Source organism: Scyliorhinus torazame, chromosome 1 (genome assembly GCF_047496885.1).
Source record: "Scyliorhinus torazame isolate Kashiwa2021f chromosome 1, sScyTor2.1, whole genome shotgun sequence".
Lineage (NCBI taxonomy): Eukaryota > Metazoa > Chordata > Chondrichthyes > Carcharhiniformes > Scyliorhinidae > Scyliorhinus > Scyliorhinus torazame.
In genome coordinates, this window is record NC_092707.1 from 83,328,106 (window position 1) to 83,353,448 (window position 25,343).

The 25,343-nt window shown below is 45.5% G+C and overlaps 2 protein-coding genes across 3 annotated transcripts in view; one reads left to right on the top strand and one right to left on the bottom strand.

Moving 5' to 3' along the window:
* The window catches only part of LOC140409119 (solute carrier family 35 member E4-like), a 32,683-nt gene extending 15,718 nt beyond the window's left edge, over positions 1 to 16,965 (bottom strand). The window contains exon 1 of the mRNA XM_072497248.1: positions 15,969 to 16,965. Within this exon, the coding sequence (XP_072353349.1) occupies positions 15,969 to 16,572 (604 nt within the window). The 5' untranslated portion in view covers positions 16,573 to 16,965. The remainder of the gene's footprint in view (positions 1 to 15,968) is intronic.
* Positions 16,966 to 20,516: 3,551 nt separating this feature from the next.
* c1h12orf43 (chromosome 1 C12orf43 homolog) overlaps positions 20,517 to 25,343 on the top strand; it is an 80,465-nt gene continuing 75,638 nt past the window's right edge. For both annotated transcript variants that reach the window (XM_072497263.1, XM_072497271.1), the window contains exon 1: positions 20,517 to 20,683. In XM_072497263.1, coding sequence (XP_072353364.1) covers positions 20,566 to 20,683 — 118 coding nt within the window. In that variant the 5' untranslated portion in view covers positions 20,517 to 20,565. The remainder of the gene's footprint in view (positions 20,684 to 25,343) is intronic.

Below are 25,343 nucleotides of genomic sequence, written 5' to 3' on the forward strand. Positions count from 1 at the left end.
TGCAATACCCCACTCACAATCACATATCTCCCTCCTGGATCCCTCACCTCCTTCGCACTCACAAATCCCATTTTCTATTTGCTCATTAAAATCGCCACTCCTCTCGATTTCGAATCAGACCCCGAGTGAAAAACCTGCCCGATCCACCCCTTTCTTAACCTAACCTGGTCCTTCACACGGAGGTGCGTCTCCTGCAGAAAGACCACCCCCGCTTTCAAGCTCCTGAGGTGCGTGAATATCTGTGACCTTTTAACCGGCCCATTCAGTCCCCGGACGCTCCACGTTACCAGTCTTACCAGAGGCTTATGCCTCCAATCCCCTCTACCGTCTGTCATCTTCCTCACTTAATGTGGCACCATCGATAACACACGAGGCAAGACGTAGAGAACTCAATCGAGGCTTTATTGAGCAGACTTGTTCCCCAGCAGCTCAGTTACAGAATGCGGCTGCTGGGAGAACCTGGGTTCTTATAACCTGCCTTTCTGGGTGGAGCCCAGTAGGCAGCAGATCCAATCAGGACCCAGTATCTGTCCACCAATAGCCCCTCGGCATCATGGTGTACCGTATTACCCCGAATACATACCACCACACTTAATTCCTGCCCCTTTAATTCCACCCTGTACCTAGCCCATCCCAGATGGCCCCTTTCTCCACCCTTGACCATGTCATCTAAACCTGCAAATCTTTGGATTGTGGGAGGAAACCGGAGCACCAGGGAAAACCCATGCAGACATGAGGAGAATGTGCAAATTTCACACAGAATCACCCAAGGCTGGAATTGAACCTAGGTCCATGGTGTTGTGAGGCAGCAGTGCTAACCACTGTGTCACCATGCAGCCAAATATTGAAATGGGGAAGAAAAACAGGTTGGCTGACAATCAAGCATCATCCAGTTGGGTAGTGAGTCTTTTTGTTTTCCAATTGGTGTAGGATGGCTGCATATCTTGGAGATTCTGTTTGGGTTCCACCAGGATCACTCAGCTCCTGACCTCATTGCAGCCTTGGTTCAAACATGGACAAAAGAGCTGAATGCCAGAGGTGAGGGGAGAGTGACAGCCCTTGACATCAAGGCAGCATTTGACCAAGCATGGCATCAAGGAGTCCTGGTTAAACTAGAGTCAATGGGAATCAGGTGGAAAACTCTCCCTGGTTGGAGTCATATCTGGCACAAAGGAAGATGGTTGTGGTGGTTGGAGGTCAATCATCTCAGCTCCAGTACATCATTGCAGGAGTTCCTCAGGATAGTGCCCGAGACCCAACCATCTTGAGCTGCTTCAATGACCTCCCTTCCATCATAAGGTCAGAAGTGGAGATGTTTGTGGATGATTGCACAATGTTCAGCACCATTCGAAACTCCTCAGGTATGTCCAAATGCAGCAAGACCTGGACAATCTCCAGGCTTGGGCTGAGAAGTGGCAAGTTACATTCATGCCACACAAGTGCCAGGCAATGACCATCTCCTACAAAAGAGGATCTAACCATCGCCCCATGACATTCAGTGGCATTACCATCGCTGTATCCCCCCACAACTGACATCCTGGGGGGTTACCATTGATCAGAAACTGAACTGGACTAGCCATATTAATACTGTGGCTATCAGGGCTGGTCAAAGGCTAGGAATCCTACAGCGAATAAGTCACCTGACCCCGAAAGTCTGTCCACCGTTTACAAAGCACAAATCAGGAGTGTAATGGAATACTCTCCACTTGTCTGGGTGAATGCAGCCCCAACAACACTCAAGAAACTTGACACCATCCACGCCAAAGCAGCCCGCTTGATTGCTCCCCCTTCCACAAACATTCAAACCCTCCACCACCGACGAACAGTGGCAGCTCGGTGTACCATCTACAAGATGCACTGCAGTAATTCACCAAGGTTCCTTAGACAGCACCTTCCAAACCCACGACCACTACCATCTAGAAGGACAAGAGCAGCAAATACCTGGGAACCTCGCCACTTGGAGGTTCCCCTCCAAGTCACTCACCACCCTGACTTGGAAATATATAAACTAGAATTAATCACATTAGCAACAAAATAACAGATTTGCAGTTAACAGTTCAAACATAAAAAGGAAAAACCTGAACATACACCCTACACCTGCAACTCAATGAGCATGTGGATGGGCATGCAACCACTCAATTTTATACCTCACCCTTCCCCACACATTCCCTGGAGCCCTGTAAAATCACAACCAACATTTTTGGACCAGGGCAAAGGAACATCAGAAAAAGTAAAAACCTATTTCTAAAAATCACAGTTCCTGAGCCAGTGACACCCATCACTTCAAGTCCGGCTGACAGCCAGCGATCAGGTATTTCGATATTTTGCCCCGCCTTTAACTTTTCTGAACACCAGTCATATCAAGCAAAAGATTTTCTATAATCTCAATTTTGTACTGCAATTGTACTCACCAAAATATTTCGAAAGTATAATTGCTTTACAGTACCTCACCCATTCTATTTTTTCCACCTTATTACTACTTGCTGCATTGTAGATACTGAGTTCCAGCTCAGTGCCACTTGCTGCATTGTGGGCAGTGAGTTCCAGCTCAGTACCACTTGCTGCATTGTGGGCAGTGACTTCCGGCTCAGTGCCACTTGCTGCATTGTGGGCAGTGAGTTCCAGCTCAGTGCCACTTGCTGCATTGTAGATACTGAGTTCCAGCTCAGTGCCACTTGCTGCATCATGGACAGAGAGTTCTGGCTCAGTACCACTTGCTGCATTGTGGGTAGTGAGTACCAGCTCAGTACCACTTGCTGCATTGTGGGCAGTGACTTCCAGCTCAGTGCCACTTGCTGCATTGTGGGCAGTGACTTCCGGCTCAGTGCCACTTGCTGCATTGTGGGCAGTGAGTTCCAGCTCAGTGCCACTTGCTGCATTGTAGATACTGAGTTCCAGCTCAGTGCCACTTGCTGCATCATGGACAGAGAGTTCTGGCTCAGTACCACTTGCTGCATTGTGGGTAGTGAGTACCAGCTCAGTACCACTTGCTGCATTGTGGGCAGTGACTTCCAGCTCAGTGCCACTTGCTGCATTGTGGGCAGTGAGTTCCAGCTCAGTGCCACTTGCTGCATTGTGGGTAGTGACTTCCAGCTCAGTGCCACTTGCTGCATTGTGGGCAGTGACTTCCGGCTCAGTGCCACTTGCTGCATTATGGACAGAGAGTTCTGGCTCAGTACCACTTGCTGCATTGTGGGCAGTGACTTCCGGCTCAGTGCCACTTGCTGCATTGTGGGTAGTGACTTCCAGCTCAGTGCCACTTGCTGCATTGTGGGTAGTGACTTCCGGCTCAGTGCCACTTGCTGCATTGTGGGCAGTGAGTTCCAGCTCAGTACCATTTGCTGCATTGTGGGTAGTGAGTTCCAGCTCAGTACCATTTGCTGCATTGTGGGCAGTGAGTTCCAGCTCAATACCACTTGCTGCATTGTGGGTAGTGAGTTCCAGCTCAGTACCACTTGCTGCATTGTGGGTAGTGAGTTCCAGCTCAGTACCACTTGTTGCATTGTGGGCAGTGAGTTCCAGCTCAGTACCACTTGCTGCATTGTAGGTAGTGAGTTCCAGCTCAGTACCACTTGCTGTATTGTGGATAGCGATGGGACAATTGCCAACATTGTGTCGAGAGGCATGATGGTTAAAAGAGCCAACAGATTAGTTTGTATGAGAAACAACAGCTGACGCTGAATGACTTTTGTGGGACAACAACTTGCGACTGGACACTTCACGGAAATGTTTTGATAATAAACCTATGCTGCCAAGATCAGAGTTTTAAAGTAAACTTTAAACATATTATAAAGACACGGAGCTGGAAAATGTAAAACAAGAGTTGAATGCTGCAAAATCAGATTTTCTTACAGAGATGCAAAAGAATCAGTCGAATTTGGTACACATGAGCAAATTCCAAATAGAAACAGAGAAAGCTGATCAGGAAAATAAGTGAGGGGATAGTGAACGAATCTTAGCACAGAAAGAAAGTAAAAGGTTGAATAAGAAATGTGCTAATTTACAAGCAGCTGTCAAAGCATTGCATCAAAAGAGTAAAACATTTCAACATCAAACCACTGGTCACAGATGTCAGCATGAGATAGTTAAGTTGAGGTTGCAATTCCAGATCCGGAAGGATGAAGAGTTGTCGGATCAAAGAATACAGAGGAAGGCGAGGCGGATTGGGGTGAACTGGGCAAAGCCTCGGAAGAATACGGTGATTGGGAGGAAGTTGAGATACCTGACCCTCCCCCTTGGTCAGAACATCCTAGTCCCACCGCTCCGCGATCAATTCCCATGAACCCAATCACAGCAACACAAACCAGGGGCATGAAGTGTGACATGCCACATACAATGACCCAGTTAGCAAAAATAGTAATTGGATTGAAGCATTCCCTATCAGGACGGTTACAACAAAAGTAGTTAAACCTATTCAACTCTCAGGCCGTTACCAGCCCCATGTGTTGCCAGCTCCAATTAGGTGACAGTCTTGTAGAAGCGCTGAAAGATATGCACGTCAGGTTATGATGTTTCAGGGATAGGGCGGGAGTGGATGGGGGAAAGAGTGCTCATTCGAAGGATCAGTGCAGACTCGATGGGCCGAATGGCCTCCTTCTGCACTGTAGGGATTCTATGAAAGGTAAAATCTCGAAGGGGATACCCCCCAGGTTCAAAGAGGAAAAAGGGATATGGGAGAAGATGAACCCAATAAGATCCCAGTGAAGAAGAAATTTTGGTTGATTGGCTCGCAAGATCAAAACTGTAAATAAATCTTGATCTCAAGAATAGGTATGAAAAGATGGACTGGGAATCATACTTGGTGATTATGAGTTTGGCGACTCTCAGGGCTGGTGGAAGCATAGCATTAACAGAGATAACCAATCATGAAAATTATGCCACGATATACGGGACATAGGAAGTGGTAACTGTGAAAGCATGAAACAATATCTGATGTGGAAACTTCAACAAAAATTTATAGATTGTGAGAACTGTACCAGTACCTGAAAATGGTATTGTCTTGAGAAATATTAGAAAAACACTGTATGATAACGGACACCATGAATTCGTACTAGTTTTAAATATTGCAAGAATAAGACTCCCGGATTGGTGTCCTACCTAGATCAAGAGATTATATAACCGACAGACTAAAATATCGTTCGGCCAAGAAGTAGGGAGTGATGGGGAAAGAAAAGTGGTGTAGAAGAAAGGGGGGTGAGGTAAATGATGCTGCAACCATGTACAGTACAGGAATGACTACTGTTAACACTTTAGACTTGCAAAATCTGGATGAAAAATTGAGAGCTATAACAAGACAAGTGAAAGTATATTGGGGAAAATAAACAAAACCATTAAGCAAGAAACTGAGGGAAATGAAGAAACAAATCAAGCAGGATTAGATATTGTGAAAATACTGGAAGGACATGCAGAAATAATTAACCAGATAACAGAACAGAAAGCTAATGATTCAGACCAGAATCAGAATCAAATTCTTTGCAGTATTTATGCAAATTGGATGACAGAACAATTGAGGAAAAATTTGGAAGATGGAAATAAAGGATTAGTACCCTCATGGATTAGCAATGAGCAGTTGCAAATTTGACCAATAGGGACATAAACCCGAAAATTACAGGGTGCCAACAAGACAGCTAACTAAAGTTTGTTTCAATGAAGAATGTAAAGGGATTAGTGGAGAAGCAATAGGGATGGCATTAGGGTTTCCCGTCATCTCACCTGAAGAATCTGGGATGAGGGTCTTTGAAGTGGAAAATATTGTGGTCATCCAGCATGATCTGTAGATGGGCTACCAGGCAGGTCAAAGGCTAGGAATCGTACGGCGAGTAACTCACCTCCTGACCCCCAAAGCCTGTCCACCAACTACAAGGCACGAGTCAGGAGTGCCTGGATGAGTGCAGCCCCAACAACACGCAAGAAGTTTGACACCATCCAGGACCAAGTAGCCAGCATGATTGCTCCTCCTCCCACAAACATTCAAACCCTCCACCACCGATGAACAGTGGCAGCCGTATGTACCATCTATAAGATGCACTGCAGTAACTCGAGTAGATTCCTCAGACAGCACCTTCCAAACCCATGACCACTACCATCTAAAAGGACAAGAGCAGCAGATACCTGGGAACCCCACCACCTGGAGGTTCCCCTCCAAGTCATTCACCACCCCGACTCGGAAATATATCGCCGTTCCTTCACTGTCGCTGGGCCAACATTCTGGAACTCCTTCCCTAACAGCACTGTGGGTGAACCTACACCTGAAAGACTGCAGCGGTTCAAGAAGGCAACTCATCACCACCTTCTAAAGGACAACTAGGGTTGGGCAATAAATGCTGGCCGAGCCAGCGATGCTCACATCCTGTAAATTAATTTTTAAAAACCACAAAGATAAGGCCCGATATGCCGTAGACCGGAACAAAACATTAGTAGGAAACATGCTGGACGAATGTCAGCAAGCCAGCAAAATTATGATCTGTCCATATTCTTTTTCTAAAAAAAAATATATTTTATTGAAATTTTTTTCCCTGAGCAACATTTTTCCCGCTTACAAAACAAGCGAAACGATAACAGTAACAAAACAGAAATTTTTAAACTTTTTAACAATAGTAATAATAGTAGTAATAATATACAAGTAACAAAACCTCGTACTCTATTGCCCTATACTCAACTGCCCCCCCCCCCCCCCCCGGGTTGCTGCTGCTGGTCATCCGTCTTCCTTCTAACGTTCCCCTAGGTAGTCGAGAAATGGCTGCCACCGCCTGGGATCTGTCCATATTCAATATACCCCCTGATCAAGCCAAGTGTGTATTTAAGGTAAATGAGAATATAACTTGTACCCTGGAAGCGAGAGCCCCAAAAACAGAAATCACAAGGGTCGCACATGTGGATAAAGAAGAATATTGTGTTACCACCTCACTGAGAAGACATTGGTGGGGGACTAGAGTATGCCCTGGTGAGAAACTCACATTTTGCATAAAACCCGAGGAGTGGGATTCTCCGCTGGCGGGATTTTCCATTGCGATGGCAGCGCACCCGTGTCCGGGGATTTTACGATGGCGTGGGGGTGCCCACAATGGGATACCCCATTGGCCGGCTGGCAGGACAGAGGATCCCGCTGCCATCAAGGGTGTGTCGCATCAGAAATCGGGTATGGCGGGATGGAGAATCCCACCCCAGGTGAATTGGTAAAATTATATTCATAAACGCAAAAAGGGGCAGCACGGCGGTGCAGTGGGTTAGCACTGCTGCATCATGGCGCCGATCCACGTTCGATCCGAGCCCTGGGTCACTGTCCGTGTGGAGTTTGTCATTCTCCCCGTGTTTGCGTGGGTTTCACCCCCACAACCTAAAGGTGTGCAGGTTAGGTGGATTGGCGATGCTAAATGGCCCCTTAATTGGAAAAAATGAATTGGGTACTCTAAATTTATTTTAAAAAATAAATGTAAACAAGAGCGAACTGATGTCAGAGGAAATTAATTCTGAATTTAAAGATTATTGGGAAAAATGTGACAAATATACAATTATTGCCAGAAGTATTAAAAAGTGCCTTAAATTTTGAACTGGGGAACAAATATACAGCTGTGCCCATGGGAATGAATTTCATCACGTTTAGTAATAGCCATGCTTTGTATTTTTGTATCAAACTTATATTATATTAAAGCACTGGAAAGTTAAGATGCGAAAGGAATTAGAGATGGAGTTTTTTTGCATAAAACTATTGATGCGAAAATTATATGCCAATGAATAGTTATATATACACACATTAATGTCGTTGCTTCAAGCAGTTATGATCAGTTGTAACGCGGCTTGGACGTCCAATGGGAAGAACTGGTTAAGGCTTTTTGTGAACCACTTCGCTCAATTCAGAGCATCAAAAAGGGGGAAATTATGGGAAATTGCCAACATAGTGCTGTGAGGCAAGATGGTAAAAGAAGCCAACGCATTGTCGGTGTGAAAACCAGCAGCTTAAGCAGAATGATTTTCACGGGGCAACAACTTGCAACTGGACATTCGCAGATAACATATTATTTTGGAACTTGGGAGAATGAGGCTCTCGCTCTCAAGCCCAAAAGATGCCTAGAAGGGAAAGGAGTGTTTAACTAAAACCTTATAAAATGCAACAGCTTCTGAGATAGTGTAGCGATAACCTGTGGGATCAATCTTCCTACGATCAGACCGGAGTTTGAAAGCTCACAATGGACAGACACCCTCGAGAGAACGTGGCCAAGTTCTCTCTAAGCCAGTAGTATATTTTTGTTCAAGCTGTCAGTTTTGAAACTCATGTAACTGTTTAAATAAACACATAGCTGCAGTCTCAGTTGAATAATAAAAGCTGTAGTATTCATTTGTGTCTGTTGATGCCAGCAAAGGCACCAACAATAGTGAGTTCCAGCTCAGTACCACTTGCTGCATTGTGGGTAGTGAGTTCCAGCTCAATACCACTCGCTGCATTGTGGACAGCAAGTTCCAGCTCAGTACCACTTGCTGTATTGTGGACAGCAAGTTCCAGCTCAGTACCACTTTCTGCAGTGTGGATATTCCAGCTCAATACCACTCGCTGCATTGTGGACAGCAAGTTCCAGCTCCGTACCACTTGCTGCATTGTGGGCAGTAAGTTCCAGCTCAGTACCACTTGCTGCATTGCGGGCAGTGAGTTCCAGCTCAGTACCACCTGCTGCATTGTGGGTAACGAATTCAAGCTCAGTTCCATTTGCTGCATTGTGGATATTGAGTTCTAGTTCAGTGCCCCTTGCTGCATTGTGGGTAGTGAGTAGTGAGTTCCGGCTCAGTGCCACTTGCTGCATTGTGGGTAGTGAATTCAAGCTGAGTACCACTTGCAGCACTGTGGATATTCCAGCTCAGTACCACTTGCTGCATTGTGGGTAGTGAGTTCCAGCTCAGTACCACTTGCTGCATTGTGGATATTGAGTTCCAGCTCAGTACCACTTGCTGCATTGTAGGTAGTGAGTTCCAGCTCAGTACCACTTGCTGCATTGTGGATATTGAATTCTAGTTCAGTGCCCCTTGCTGCATTGTGGGCAGTTAGTTCCAGCTCAGTACCACTTGCTGAATTGTGAATATTCCAGTTCAGTACCACTTGCTGCATTGTGGGTAGTGAGTTCCAGCTCAGTACCACTTGCTGCATTGTGGGAAATGAGTTCCAGCTCAGCACCACTTGCTGCATTGTGGGTAGTGAGTACCAGATCAGTACCACTTGCTGCATTGTGGGCAGTGAGTTCCAGCTCAGTACCACTTGCTGAATTGTGAATATTCCAGTTCAGTACCACTTGCTGCATTGTGGGTAGTGAGTTCCAGCTCAGCACCACTTGCTGCATTGTGGGTAGTGAATACCAGCTCAGTACCACTTGCTGCATTGTGGGCAGTGAGTTCCAGCTCAGTACCACTTGCTGCATTGTGGTCAGTGAGTTCCAGCTCAGTACCACTTGCTGCATTGTGGGTAGTGAGTACCAGCTCAGTACCACTTGCTGCATTGTGGACAGTGAGTTCCAGCTCAGTACCACTTGCTGCATTGTGGATAGAGAGTTCCAGCTCAGTACCACTTGCTGCATTGTGGGCAGTGAGTTCCAGCTCAGTACCACTTGCTGCATTGTGGGTAGTGAGTTCCAGCTCAGTACCACTTGCTGCATTGTGGATATTGAGTTCTAGCTCAGTACCACTTGCTGCATTGTGGATATTGAATTCTAATTCAGTGCCCCTTGCAGCATTGTGGGCAGTTAGTTCCAGCTCAGTACCACTTGCTGCATTGTGGGCAGTGAGCTCCAGCTCAGCACCACTTGCTGCATTGTGGGTAGTGTGTACCAGCTCAGTACCATTTGCTGCATTGTGGGCAGTGAGTTCCAGCTCAGTACCACTTGCTGAATTGTGAATATTCCAGTTCAGTACCACTTGCTGCATTGTGGGTAGTGAGTTCCAGCTCAGCACCACTTGCTGCATTGTGGGTAGTGAGTTCCAGCTCAGTACCACTTGCAGCATTGTGGGCAGTGAGTTCCAGCTCAGTACCACTTGCTGCATTGTGGTCAGTGAGTTCCAGCTCAGTACCACTTGCTGCATTGTGGGCAGTGAGTTCCAGCTCAGTACCACTTGCTGCATTGTGGGTAGTGAGTACCAGCTCAGTACCACTTGCTGCATTGTGGGCAGTGAGTTCCAGCTCAGTACCACTTGCTGCATTGTGGATATTGAGTTCTAGTTCAGTACCACTTGCTGCATTGTGGATATTGAATTCTAGTTCAGTGCCCCTTGCTGCATTGTGGGCAGTTAGTTCCAGCTCAGTACCACTTGCTGAATTGTGAATATTCCAGTTCAGTACCACTTGCTGCATTGTGGGTAGTGAGTTCCAGCTCAGCACCACTTGCTGTATTGTGGGTAGTGAGTACCAGCTCAGTACCACTTGCAGCATTGTGGGCAGTGAGTTCCAGCTCAGTACCACTTGCTGCATTGTGGTCAGTGAGTTCCAGCTCAGTACCACTTGCTGCATTGTGGGCAGTGAGTTCCAGCTCAGTACCACTTGCTGCATTGTGGGCAGTGAGTACCAGCTCAGTACCACTTGCTGCATTGTGGGCAGTGAGTTCCAGCTCAGTACCACTTGCTGCATTGTGGGCAGTGAGTACCAGCTCAGTACCACTTGCTGCATTGTGGGCAGTGAGTTCCAGCTCAGTACCACTTGCTGCATTGTGGATAGTGAGTTCCAGCTCAGTACCACTTGCTGCATTGTGGGCAGTGAGTTCCAGCTCAGTACCACTTGCTGCATTGTGGGCAGTGAGTACCAGCTCAGTGCCACTTGCTGCATTGTGGGCAGTGAGTTCCAGCTCAGTACCACTTGCTGCATTGTGGGCAGTGAGTACCAGCTCAGTACCACTTGCTGCATTGTGGGCAGTGAGTTCCAGCTCAGTACCACTTGCTGCATTGTGGGCAGTGAGTTCCAGCTCAGTACCACTTGCTGCATTGTGGATAGTGAGTTCCAGCTCAGTACCACTTGCCGCACTGTGGGTTTCCCCAATCATATATTTTTGCTCCCTTCCCTGGAAAGATGGGGCCCATTCCGAATTTAATCTTGCACTGGAGTATTTTACCAAACTTGTTTCTACTTTACATTCCGGCTTTGCTTTTAAGTAGTCCTTCGCTTGTAATATACTTTCTGTAAATTAGAAATGGGGACTAAATTCATGCCCCAAGTTGTCACATTTGTGCTTTTCAGAAGAAGCACTGCATGGTTATCAGAACCAGGAACTTGCAATAGCTGTCTTTCTCAGGCCAGCATGGGTCAAAAGGGAGAGGTGTTCCCAGTGTTGGTAAATGGCAGGAACTAGACACAAATTCCAAATGTGTCCTTCCAAACTCATCAGCGGGAGCTCGTGGAGGGAAATGGCCCAGAACACCGACTGCAGCGGTTTGTCAGGTAAGCTGGAGCTGCCCAAACATGGGCTTCCTGAGCTCCATGTGTGGGCATATACATCAGAGGCTGGGCTGACCAGAACCCTCTGCAGCAGGCCGTAGCACATCGATTGAAAACCACTGACCTAGAGGAACTGGCCCTTCTGTGCCAGTGCCCAGGGCCATAATTCTGTAGCACCCTACAGCAACATTATCGTGGCCCATCCACTTCTGATCTTTGTATATTTCACATTCACTATTTGGACAGTCTTTCATCAATGTCCTGAGGTAAAGTGACATTCAGGTTCGAGAAAGAAAGAAGTTTTAAATTTCATTCATGGAATATGAGCATCACTGTAAGCCCAGCATTTTTGCTATTGCCCATGGGAAGGTGGTAGTGGGCCATCATCTTGAACTACTGTAGCTTGTTGTAGGTACACCAAGGACACTATTAAGAAGGGAGTTCTGGGACTTTGACCCAGTGACAGTGAAGGAACAGCGATATGGTTCCAAATCAGTATGCTATGTGGCTTGGAGGGGAACTTATCAGATGCCGATGTTTCCATACTTCTGCCGTCTTTGTTCTAGAGATCACAGATTTGGAAGATGCTGCCAAAGGAGCCTTGGCAAGTTGCTGCAGTACATCTTGTAGATGGAACACACTGCTGCCACTGTTTGTTGTTGGTGGAAAGAATGAATGCTTAAGATGGTGGATGGGGTACCGATCAAGCTGGTTTCCTGGTCCTGGATGATGTTAAGTGTCTTCCGTATTTGGTTAGCACTGCTACCTCACAGTGCCAAGGACCCAAGTTTGATCCTGGGTCACTGTCCGTGTGGAGTTTGCACATTCTCCCCATGTCTGCATGGATCTCACCCCACAACCCCAAAAGGTGTGCAGGGTAGGTGGATTGGCCAAGCTAAAATTGTCCCTGAATTGGAAAAAATAATTGGGCACACTAAATTTATTTTTAAAAATGTTTCTTCAGGATCGTTGGATCTACATTCATCCAGGCAAGTCAAAAGCATTCCATCACACCCCTGACTTGTACCCAGGGAGTCAGGAGGAGAGTTACTCATTGTAAAATTCCCAGTATTTATTTGGCTAGTTCAAATTAGGTTTTTGGTCAATGGCAACCTTCAGGACATTGATGCTTCCTCAATGGAACACCCCCAAGTGTAACTACGATCTATAATATCATGGAATTAGATCAAGTAACATTTGCAGATTTTTTGTAAAATAACTTCTCAGAGCAGTAGTCAAGTTTTATCAAGCAACTTCGACCCAATAACAGTAAGGTCATAGGGACTAAGTTAGAAGGGAGTGAGAAAGAATGAGTAAGAATATCAGAAACTGTTAGGAAAATTGAGCCAATGAGGTAAAGTGATGTAAGAGTAAAGGACAAACAGAAATTTGGGAAACAGAATGAAAGGCAAACCAAGATAGTTATAAGAAAAAGGTGCAACTTTTGTTGACTTTGTTCTGTAAGCAATGATACTGGTGTTCAACTCAAATTTTAAAATATGACATACACCTAATGGAGGGGGAACTGAAGAATCGGCAATTGATGTGTCAAGAATTTATTGTCTAACATTTAATGACGTGGCAGTCTATACTTTTTTTCCCCCCATAGAATTTACAATGCAGAAGGAAGCCATTCGGCCCATCGAGTCTGCACTGGCTCTTGGAAAGAGCCCCCTAATTAAGACCTATCCCCGAAACCCCACCTAACCTTTTTTTTGGGATACTAAGGACAATTTATCAAGGCCAATCCACTTACCCTGCACATCTTTGGACTGTGGGAGGAAACCGGAGCACCCGGAGGAAACCCACGCAGCCACGGGGAGAACGTGCAGACTCCGCACAGACAGTGACCTAAGCCGGGAATCGAACCTGAGACCCTGGAGGCGTGAAGCAACTGTGCTAGCAACTGTGCTACCGTGCCACCCTGGGGTGAGTGTAGTTTTGGTCACAACACACTAGTTTTATTAATAGCAGAGGCTCTGTTAAAATATATTTAAGCCCTCTTGATGCGGATGGCCACGGAATGTCGGAGTACATTCTGAGCTGAAAGTTCCTGCCTCTTTGGTACCCTCCTGCTGAAATTCTGTCACTAGAGTTTCCGATCATTTTCTTTGATGGGAGTGGATCTGGAACTTTTGCCTGAGCCCAACATATTACCTTGCACAAAGGGCATGATGATTTCCAACACTGCATTTGCAGACAGATTTTGCGAGGATGTAATGTCTATTGTGGGGCTCACCTTGGAGTTCCAGACCAGGCAGATGATCTGGACTAGGCAAGAATTTCTTTTTTAAGTTATTGTTGCAATAAAGGGGACATAATCTTTCAAAAAGACAGGTTGCAGCCAGTGGAGCATGGGTGATTTTTCAGCCTCCATGGGCAGCAGTAGCCAAGGAGCACATGTTGTGGTGTGGAAGCCTATCATATGCACATAAATGATAGAACATTGTGACTCCATCTCATGTACTCAGCGTTGGAAATCGCTAGGATGTTATGTTTCACCTATCAGTTACTTTCTATTTTTATTGCCCAAAAGAAATCTATTTGTATTGTCTTGTGTATTATCCATTCACTATGTACTCAAAACAATAACTGCTGTTAGTGACCACTGAATTTCTTGTGGCACTGTTCACAGTAGTTAGAAAATGTTTTACCTTACAGGAACTGGAGTATTATACCATCTAGGCAACACATTTTCCATTTGCCACTGCAAATCCTTGCAAAACCTGATTGCAGCTATAACTACTCTGGGTTGTGTTCAGTTAAGTGCTTGCACTATGTGGCAGAGGCTCAAGCTTCCCTGGTGCACAACTAGTTCTGATGAAAGGTTATTGACCTGAAGTGTTAAGTGATTTTTTATTCTATCTGATCTGCTCAGTATTTCCAGCATTTTCTATTTTTATTCCAAATTAATAGCCTCTTGTATTTTACTTTTTCTGTGCAGTTTCAGTCAGACTCCTTCATGCTTTAATCCTTTTCTAATGAAGACTAACGTATAATTTGCTTTCTGAATTACTTGCTGCAACTGCATGCTAACTTTCTGTGATTAAGGTACGAGGGCACATAAGTCCTTTGGAATATCTTTATTTTAAATTTAGAGTACCCAATTCATTTTTCCAATTAAGGGGCAATTTTATCACGGCCAATCCACCTACCCTGCACACCTTTGGGTTGTGGAGCGAAACCCACGCAAACACGGAGAGAATGTGCAAACTCCAGACGGACAGTGACCCAGGGCCGGGATCGAACCTGGGACCTCGGCACCGTGAGGCAGCAGTGCTAACCACTGTGCCACCGTGCTGTCCTAAGGTCCTTTAGAATATCAACATTTCCCAGTCTCTCACTAGTTAGTTAATAATATTGGTTTTTCTATTTTTCCTTCCAAAGTAGAGAACTTCACACTTCCCCACATTTTCCACCTGCCATGTTCTTGTCCACTCATTTAAACATCTATATCTCTTTGCAGGCATTTTGCATCGTCCTCACAGGTAACTTTGTATTGTCAACAAACTTGGATACATTATAGTCGGTCCCTTCATTTAAATCATTGATATAGGCTATAAATAACTGAGGCCTAAGTCTCAATGCCCCGCTAGTTACAACTTGCTAAAAATGATCTGTCTTTTCCTACTTTCTGTTCATTAACCAATCCGCTATCCATGCTAATATATTACCCCCAAAATTTTGTGTAGTAATGAAAGTCCAAACACAGCACAATCACTGGCTCCCCTTTATCTGCCCTTCCTGTTCCAAACTTCTTTTGTTATAGTTAATATTGCTTGGCATCGCTACGCTACAAGAGTGGAGAAACAGTCACAGTTCCTACAATTGCTTTAAATTTAGTAATCTGTTTTGGAAATTCCAAAGTTCAGACCTTGGCCCAAATGGAACAGGATCAATTCCAACCGCAAGCTTCCCCCTCCTCCTCACCCACCCACCTTCCTCCCCTCCACACCCCAATAATCATATGTTCACACTCAATTATTTTCATTTGAATGAAGCTAATATTTTAAAAATGATGCCATGAAATGCACGGAAGAATTTTCTAGATCGATATGTAGAGATGCAGACTTGAGGCACATTCAAAACACAAATGGGTACCTGGTTAACAAGGTAAGAGTGCTTAAGGGTGGAGCTTCACAGCCGAGTGCCCTTATTTCACCCATGACTTATGTCCTTACATCATTCGCAGCTGTGAATCAGGTAACTATTATTCATCAATCATGGTGTCACAATTAGATTTGCCCTTGCAGTCATCTGAGCACCACAGTGTTAGTTATCTATTACTGACAACTATTACTGACTGAGCCATTTATCTATATATTAATTTTCTGGTGGAGATTAAGAAAATTGTTACTTCTGGGCGATGGGACAGGAGCATAATCTCTCACTTTCCCTCAAGAGACATCTTAACATCATTTTTCATAAGACAGGCTTGAGGCAACAATCTTGTTCCATTACAAAAGACTCTTCTTGCCTGTCTTAATGGTAACCCGCCCACCTAGCCATCCCTTTTCACCTGTCCATGGTACAGTCAGTAAAATCACAGAACAAACCAACTCACTTTGTTGGATGGACTTCACTCCTCTCAACATGGTGGCAGCGAAAATGTAGAGGCATCCTTTGTGATCAAACTGCACCTCGCCCATGAGACTGAATGAAGCTCCCAGGCAGATAGGCATCATGGCAGTGTACTTGAGGATGTGGTGGCGCTTGCCCAAAAAAAGCTTCGATATGGCGATGGTGAAGAGGGGGGTGGTGGTGGAGATCACTTGCGCGAAGGAGAGCTGCACGCAGTTGAGCCCCATGTTGCCAAAGCCGATGGTGGCGCAGAAGGTCAGGCTCAGCAGGAACACCTTGAGCTTGGCAGCGGTGGGGAGCCCGGTGACTTCCTTCAGCTTCAGGTTGACGAAGCCCAGCCGGATCAGAGCATAGTCGACCACGATGGCCGTCAGCATGTGGAGCGCCGATAGCAGGAGCGGGTAGCGGAAATTGTAGACGGCGAAGATGCATTTGTTGAGGCTGGTGATGGTGGTGCCGGTGGCCAGCAGCACGGTGACCGCGGCCAGTGTGTGCAGCATCCGCCTCTTCTTCGGCGTCCCCCCCGCTGCCGCCGCTTTATCGGGTATTGGCGGAGGAAACTCCGGGAATACATCAGTAGTTGTCATGGTAACTCCATCTCGGACTGAAAAGATAAAGTCTTGAGATTATGCTGCTCCCCGGCTGTGTCCTCCCGGGACTCGGAGCTCTGCTCCCGGCCGCCGCTGCTCGGGGCTGAGCTCAGACGCAGAACCTCGCTGTTCTGCCGGGAGAAGCAGTCCTGAACATCGCGGCAGCTTTCAGATCCCTTTTCTGGTGAATTACTACAGCCCATTGAACATAAAAAGGTTCTGTTCACGTTTCGATTCTTGCATATATATATTTTGTTGTTGAAGAAAACAAGAAAGAAGGTTATTGCTTATCGGAGGGGGAGATTAAACTCAACACAAACGCGGGCGGACAGCGATTTCTGGAGTCACCACGCCTTTGCCGTCACCAGATGCCGATGAATCACCCCCGCCCGCCTGGTTGATGTCCTTCTGGAAAACAGCCCCCCCGCGGCTCCTCTCAACAACACCACCCGCCCCCGCCCGGCTCCGGCTCCTCTCTGCTGCCGCCCCAACACCACCACCTGCCGCCCCGGCTGCTCCAATTGGGAAGCGGGGCGATGGCAGATCCTCCGCAAGATCACAATCCAGCGCGTCAGCTTTCCAAATTTAGTCTTCGGGGTGAAAGCGAGCCCCCCCACCCCCACCCCCACCCCCAAAACCTACAAAAACAACCTCAGACCTCGGTGCCAAACAAGCGGGCCGTCGCGTTTTCTTAATTTTTTACAAAACAACTGCGGATATAACAGCACAGACGAGTTTGTTTGAAAATTGTTTTGCGGTGACGATCATCAGGCACCGTGTTTAAATGTATGGCGGTGAGGTCCTTGTAGCAATTCACACACACGCCGCTCTTCAATAGTTACACTGCAGACACTATCCACTTCACGTGACACTTGTAATTAAATTGACTTCCTCACAAATAGCATCGTCAGACCACCCCTACTGTCACCTACCACTGGGCAACCTCCATCACAAGCTTTCTTTTAAATTGTCATTCCTTCTTGTGCAAAAGAGAACATTGTAGACGGTTTCACATTCTTAACAAAAAATAACGCCGAATGAAACACACGTTGACTCGAGTCTACTTTCATGCATGAAACATAATCCACGCGTTTAAGGTGTGGTGCTCTTTCAGAGGGTCCGTGCAAACTCGATGGACCGAATAGCCTCTTTCTACACGAGGTGTTCTGTGGTCAATAAGGTGACCCTTTGAACTGCAAAATAATTCTGGTGATTTGACACTGCTCCTCCAAGGCCGTTATATCCTTTCAAGGAAGTTGGGCAGCATGGTGGCACAGTTGTTTCACAGCACCAGGATCGATTCCCTGCTTGGGTCACTGTTTGTGCAGAGTCTGCGTGTTCTCCCTGTCCTCCAGGTGCTTCAGTTTCCTCCCACCAGTCCCGAAAAACATGCTGTTGGGTGGATTGGACGGTCTAAATTCTCCCTCTGTGTACCCGAACGGGGGGGGGGGGGGGGGTGACTAGGAGCTTTTCACAGTAACTTCATTGCAGTGTTAATGTAAGCCTACTTGTGACAATAAAGATTATTATTAAGTTAAGCACAGAAAGAGGCCACTGTTTCTGTGACAATCCTCGGAAATATCTACTCACCTAGTACTACTCCCCTGCCTTCTCCCTGTAACCCTATAGGTTCTTCCTATTCAGATAACCATCAGGCAATGCATGCCAAACCTAAACTATTCGCTGCATAAAAGATTGTTCTTTTTCTTTTAAAAAAAAATGTTTTTATTGAAGTTTTTACATTTAATCACTATACATTTGGTAAGGATAAATGCACCGGTTACAATGTACACGTATTTTCCTCTATGCCGATCCCCCCTCTCCTCCCCCCACCTGATTCGGGTGCACTGAGGGAGACTTCAGAATGTCCAAATCACCTAACAAGCACTTCTTTCGGGACTTGTGGGAGGACACTGGAGTGCTCGGAGGAAGCCCACGTAGACACGGGGAGAACGTGCAGACTCTGCATAGACAGTTACTCAAGCCGGGAATCGACATGGGTCCCTGGCGCTGTGAAGCAACAGTGCGAACCACTCTGTTACCGTGTCGCCCACTCTTTACCTTCACAACCAAAAAGAACAGCTAACAAGAAGAAAATAAACATTCAGCTCCCAATCCAACTTAGAATCAGCATGGCATAGAGTAATACTTGATTTGGCTTCTGTCAGAACCCCTTCAGACTCTGGCTGAATATCTTCAAAAAGCTGATTCACCTGCATCCCTGATCTCATGCAATACTGCTCTTGTACACAATTAGAACTATCCCACTGGGAGATAAAACTGTCTTTACTTGTGGTAAAAACAATGGTTGCCAGATCAGACTTCAGCTGTTCTCCAAAGCTTTTTCAAAATGTCTTTCTGAAACCCTTAGCTTCAGCCAGCAATGACATCATCTCCCCAAGCTGGGAAAACAAATTAGCTTTCCAGGCTAAAAGCACATTAACTCCCAGGGACCTTCCCCAGACAAACCACAATTCATTAGCCCAGACTGAAAAACACATTCCTCTGGTCAATTTCCCTTTCTGTCTCCTAAAAGCTCCCAGGCCCTGCAAACAGGATTTAAAAAAAAGACCACTGTAGTCAAACACACTATAACACCAGGCTTTTAATCCTTAACTTATCCAATACTTGGGAATCCAATATTCCAAAAATCATCCAGTCATCACAATCTGGTATCTTTATAGCTTTCCAGAGACGATATTCAATTCAAGAATTTCAGATCATATCTGCCCCAATGTTTTGGATAGCAGCTTTTGATGTTCATTCTACTATTTATATTTGCAGCTTTGTTTTTTTACATGTTCCATTACCTTTGTCTTTTAATCTCTCCTGGTGTCCTCCTTAACAGGGAACTCAACTCCCCTTTTACTCTCCCCATTTTCCCTGCTTAAATCCTGATGGACCTCTTTCACTCCTTCTGGCACAAGGGCAGCACTGTGACACAGTGATTACCATTGCTGATTCACAGCACCAGGGATCCCGGTTCAATTCCGGCTTTCGGTGACCCCGTGTCTGCGTAGTTTCCCTCCGGGTGCTCCGGTTTCCTTCTACAGTCACAAAAGTGTGCAAGTTAGGTGGATTGCCCATGCTAAATTTCCCCATAGTGTCCAAAAGGTTAGGTGGGGATATGGTGGGAGTTGGCAATAGGTAGGGTGCTCTTTCAGAGAGTCAGTGCAGACTCGATGGGACGAATGACCTCCTTCTGCACTGTAGGGATTCTATGAAAAGGTCTTGGGGCTCAAAAGTTGACTGCTTTTTCCCTCCACAGATGTTGCCTGATCTGCTGAGTATTTCATAGAATCGTAGAATTCCTGCAGCATGAAAGGAGGCCATTCTGTCCATCAAGTCTGCACCAACCCTCTGAAACAGCACCCTACCCAGATCCACTCCCCTGCCCTATCCCCATTACTCCATCTCACACGCACACTCCGGGGAAACCATCTAACCTGCCCATCTTTGGACTTTCCAGCATATTCAATTTTTGTTTTTGATTATAAGTTAAATTGAAGGCTCCACAACACGCTTAATAGCTCCTAGTTCCTGAGACATGCCCATTTTAAAATGTATTACATTAATGGTTTAAGATTTAATATATTTTGAATGATGTTTAAATATATATATATATATATATATATATAAACTATTCTATATATAATCGAGCCAAAGCCTCACCTTCAGTTTATACCAAGGCATTTTGCACCAGGACATGTCCCCTCCTGTCCTGATGCTGCAGCAGGTGTCAAGATGTTTCCCTGGATGCTGTTGCCAAGGCCGGATCCCGTCGGCTGGGAAGGATGTCGCGTTGCGTCATGGATTTGGATTTTCGACGCTGACGTTTACCCAAAGGGCTCACGGGTGATGTAGTTCTTCGGTGACGTCAAGTCCTTGCTGTCTGGCTCCTGTCGCCGCCTTCTTGACTACACTTCCCTCAGGGCACCGCGGCAAACTGTGACCACGCAGGGGCGATCAAGGCGCACGGGGGAGTGGAAGATGGCGGCCGCTTCGTCGTGTGTGACATCTGATTCAGACTCTGACAGCGTGGAGGAGCTGTCCCGTCTCAAAGAGGCCGCCTGGGATATTGGCAATTTCAGTTCTCACAAAGCAAGAGGTAGTGGGCACGTCTGAATTTAATTTCTGCAAGATTTATTAGCGCTCATGCATTCCTGGTTTAAGTTGTAGTTTAATATATTGTACGAGGAGAAATAAATGCAACTCCACCACTTTGAAAGGAAAATAGAAAACGCTGAAAATACAGATCTGATAGTTTCTTTGAAGAGAGTTAATATTTCAGATCTATGCTCCCACTTCCTTTATAATAACATTTGTGTCGCACAAGACAAAGGCCATCTCCAACCTCGAGAGAGAATCTAACCAACTACCCTTCTCATTCAATGGCATTACCATCTCTGAATCGCCCCCGCCCCCGCCCCCCGGCGCAAAATCAATGGGGTTACCATTGACCAGAAACTGAACTGGACTCATTATTTAAATACTGTGGTCAGAGGATGGGAATTCTGCAATGAGTTACTCACCTCTTGACCCCATCCACTAGGCACAAGTCAGGCGTGTGATGGAATACTGGATCAGCAGCACAACAGTGGAGCTTAATATTTAAGTGTGGTGGAATGCTTTTCACTTGCCTGGATTAGTGCAGTTCCTACAATTCTCCAGGACAAAGCAGCCCTCTTGATTGGCACCACACCCACCACCTTAAATAGTTCACAATGATGTTTAAATATATATATATATATATATATATAAAACTATTCTATATATAATCACCACATTCACAATGTGCAGTGGCAGCAGTGTATCATCTACAAGATGCACTGCAACAACTCACCAAGGTTCCTTTGTCAGCACCTCCCAAACATTCAAGCTCTGCCACCTAGAAGGACAAGAGAAGCAGATGCTTGGGAACACCACTTGCAAAATCTTCTCCAAGCCTGACACCATCCTGACTTCAAACTATAATTGCCGTTCCCTCATTGTCGCTCGGTAAAACTCCTGGAACTCTTCCTATCAGCACTGTGGAAGTACCTACACCATATGACTGCAACGATTCAAGAAGGTGATTCACCACCACTTCTCAAAGGGCAGGTAGGAATGAACAACAAATCGGGCAGCACGGTAGCATTGTGGATAGCACAATTGCTTCACAGCTCCTGGGTCCCAGGTTCGATTCCGGCTTGCGTCACTGTCTGCGGAGTCTGCACATCCTCCCTGTGTGTGCGTGGGTTTCCTCCGGGTGCTCCGGTTTCCCCCCAAAGTCCAAAGATGTGCAGGTTAGGTGGATTGGCCATGATAAATTGCCCTTAGTGTCCAAAATTGCCCTTAGTGTTGGGTGGGGTTATGGGGATATGGTGAAGGTGTTGACCTTGGGTAGGGCGCTCTTTCCAAGTGCCGGTGCAGACCCGATGGGCTGAATGGCCTCCTTCTGCACTGTAAATTCTATGATATTTACTATGATTCTATGATAAATGCTGACCTAGTCAGTGACACCCAAATCTTGTGACAATATTTTAAAAACATAGAAAATGTATGGCACAGTAGGAGGTCATTGGCCCATCATGTCTTGACAGCTGAATGGGGAGGATCCAGCTTAATCCCAATTCAGAAGTGTGAAATTAACAGATTTTAAGCAAGTACAGAGGCAGGAGAGGAAACACAAAGGAAAGGTCTCACATAAGATGGAAGCCAGGAGAGGCGAAATATCAAAAGAGATGATGTGCAATACAGAATGGGAAGGTAATGGAACAAGTAAAATAACAAATAGATCTAAATGAGGTGTTTATGCAGCTGCCATTATCATTAACAACAGTTGCTAAGCTGAAAAAATGGTTATGATTTGAAATTAGGTGAATTCAGTTTTGGGCCCAGAAGGCCATAAAGTACCTAATAAAAAGATGTTTCTCCATTGAGCTTATTTTAACACTGTTGGAGGTCAAGAATAGAGAAGTCAAAACAGTATTGATCTGCCTAATTGCATTAAGATTTTCTAAGTATCCTGTTGTAGATTCTTGCATTTTTCCGTTGGCTGATGATAGGCTAACTGGCCCCTTGTTTCCCGATTTCTGTCTCCATTCTGCCTTACATAGAGGAGTTACAGTCGCTATTTCACAACTTGATGGGATTTCCAGAACCTAGGGAGTTTTGGGAAATTATAACAAATGTGTCAACTGTCTCGGAGCAGCTCTTTATTCTGAGACCCTCGGATTCAGCCATCAGGTCTTCGGACTTATTGACTTGAATAATCAGGAATGATTTTACACATTATAAACAATAAAGCCATCAACATTCAAAAAACTTGGGAGTTATATAAAACAGGAAGGGACAATGGGTGCTTGTAAGAAACGTATGGCATTAATCATGGGTGATAGAATCATAGAATTTACAGTGCAGGAGGCCTTTCGGCCCTTCGAGTCTGCACCGGCCCTTGGAAAGAGCACCCTATTTAAGACTGGATAAAACCCTATTTAAGACCATGCCTCTACCCTATCCCCATAACCCAACCTAACCTTTTGGACACTAAGAGACAATTTAGCATGCCAATCCACCTAACCTGCTCATCTTTGGACTGTGGGAGGAAACCGGAGCACCCGGAGGAAACCCACACAGGGACGGGGAGAAAGTGCAAACTCCACACAGTCACCTGAGGCTGGAATTGAACCCGGGACCCTGGAGCTGTGGGGCAGCAGTGCTAACCACTGTGCTACTGCGCCGCCCCCATATTAATCTACATATAGATTGGATGAATCAGATTGGCAAAAGTTGGAAAATGAGTTAATTGCATGTTTTCTGATAGCACTATGTTCTAGAGCCAATTAGAGAGCAGGCTATTCTAGACCTGGCAACGTGTTTGGAGACAGGATTAATTAATGACCTCATAGTGAAGGAGCCTCTAGGTAGTAGTGCTCATAAAATATTTTCAGCTCCAGATGCTATCAATATTTTTATTTTACAAATTTGGAAAATGCATTAGTTAAGCGATTATTATTATTGAATATGTTAAGCATCATAGGAGATTGGGGGACACGCTTGAAGGCTGCACCTTGTACAATATTTTTAAGCTCCACTAAGTCGAAAAGGGAAAATGTTAAAACTTAGGGGACTAGTTGTTTATTTTGAGTGTTCGGAATTAAAACTTCTATTTACCCTGGACTTTAGCCAGTACCACTCCACAAGATTAATTGATTGAGGCCATTTAACTGAACATATTAGCCCCATTCTGTGACCTTTCCTCATCTTTTTATAGTAGAACCATTTGGCCACAGAAATTCATCTCTCAGAAAACCTTTTCCAGCAGCCCTGAACGCATACAAATGTACCTCCTTCTCAAAGTACCCTTCTTCAGCCCATTGTTTGCTGATATCATTTGTGGTTCTTGCTCATCAGACACTGCTCTCCCTCCAATATTAGTCCACAATTCTCCATAGATGTCCCTGACCTGCTGAGTATTACTTGAATTCAATTTTCTGAGATTATTTCAGATTTCCAGCATCCAAAGTAATAATAATCTTTATTAGTGTCACAAGTAGGCTTACATTAACACTGCAATGAAGTTATTATGAAAATCCCCTAGTCACCACACTCCGGCGCCTGTTCGGGTACACTGAGGGAGAACTCAGAATGTCCAATTCACCGAACAAGCACTTATTTTGGGACTTGTGGGCGGAAACAATAGTTTGCTTTTGTGTTACAATAGAAAGTCTTACATTCAAAGTTGCAGGTGGAAAAGTTTATCAGTACAGTAATGAGGGATTTGTTCCTGGAGGGTCAGTTTGGGGGAGTTAGTGGAGAAGTACGGACTCGCGCAGTCGGAGGCATTCAAGTCCTTGCAAGTCCAGAATTTTGCGAGGAAGATTTATTTGAGTTTTCTGGTTATGTTGCCTGCGCCGTTAGTGAAAAGGATTCTGTCTCTGTCCAAGTTGGAGTAAGGTACCTATGAGAGGCTTCTGGTTAAGGACAGGGCTTTGCTGGAGGGGATTAAGATGAAATGGGGGTGAAGTGGAGGAGGGGGTGTCGTGTGAGCCCTTATGAAGGGTGAATTCCACCTCGTCATGTGCGAGGCCCTGGCTCATGCATCTGGCACACTTAACGAGGGCAACGATGAGTCGGGTGTTTGAGGGGGTAGAAGATAATTGCAAGTGGTGTGGGAGGGCCCAGCAAATCGCATTCATATGTTCTGGGCATGTCCTAAGCTAGTGAACTTTTGGGTCTCGTTCTTCAGCACCATGTCGGCGAACATAGGCAGGGAGCTGGAGCTGGGTGCCCTAGAGGCCATATTTGGTCACAGCTGCCAGAGTTGCAGGCGGGTGCAGGGGCAGATGTTTTCGCCTTCGCCTCGCTGATTGATCGTAGGCAGGTTCTGCTGGAGTGGAGATCAGCTTCTCCACCCAATGCCTCAGTGTGGCTGGGGCACCTCCTGGAATTTTTGTATTTGGAGAAAGTTAAATACACGCTGAGAGGGTTGTTTGGGAGGTTTTATATAAGATGGCAACCGGTTGTTTTGTATTTTAAAGAGCTAGTCACTGTCAGCTGTTGGGAGGGTAGGGGGTTTGGGGGCTGTTCTTGTTTTTGTGTTATGTTTTTGCATTTGTATATAAATTTTAAAATGTTCAATAAAAATATTTATCAAAAAAAGATTATCAGTACAGTAAACAGTGTAGGTTGGAGCATAGAATCACAAAGATACATGATAGTGGATGAAACTGAGGCAAATAGATTTTAATGTAAGTAGGTGTGAGATCATCCATATTGGACAAAAA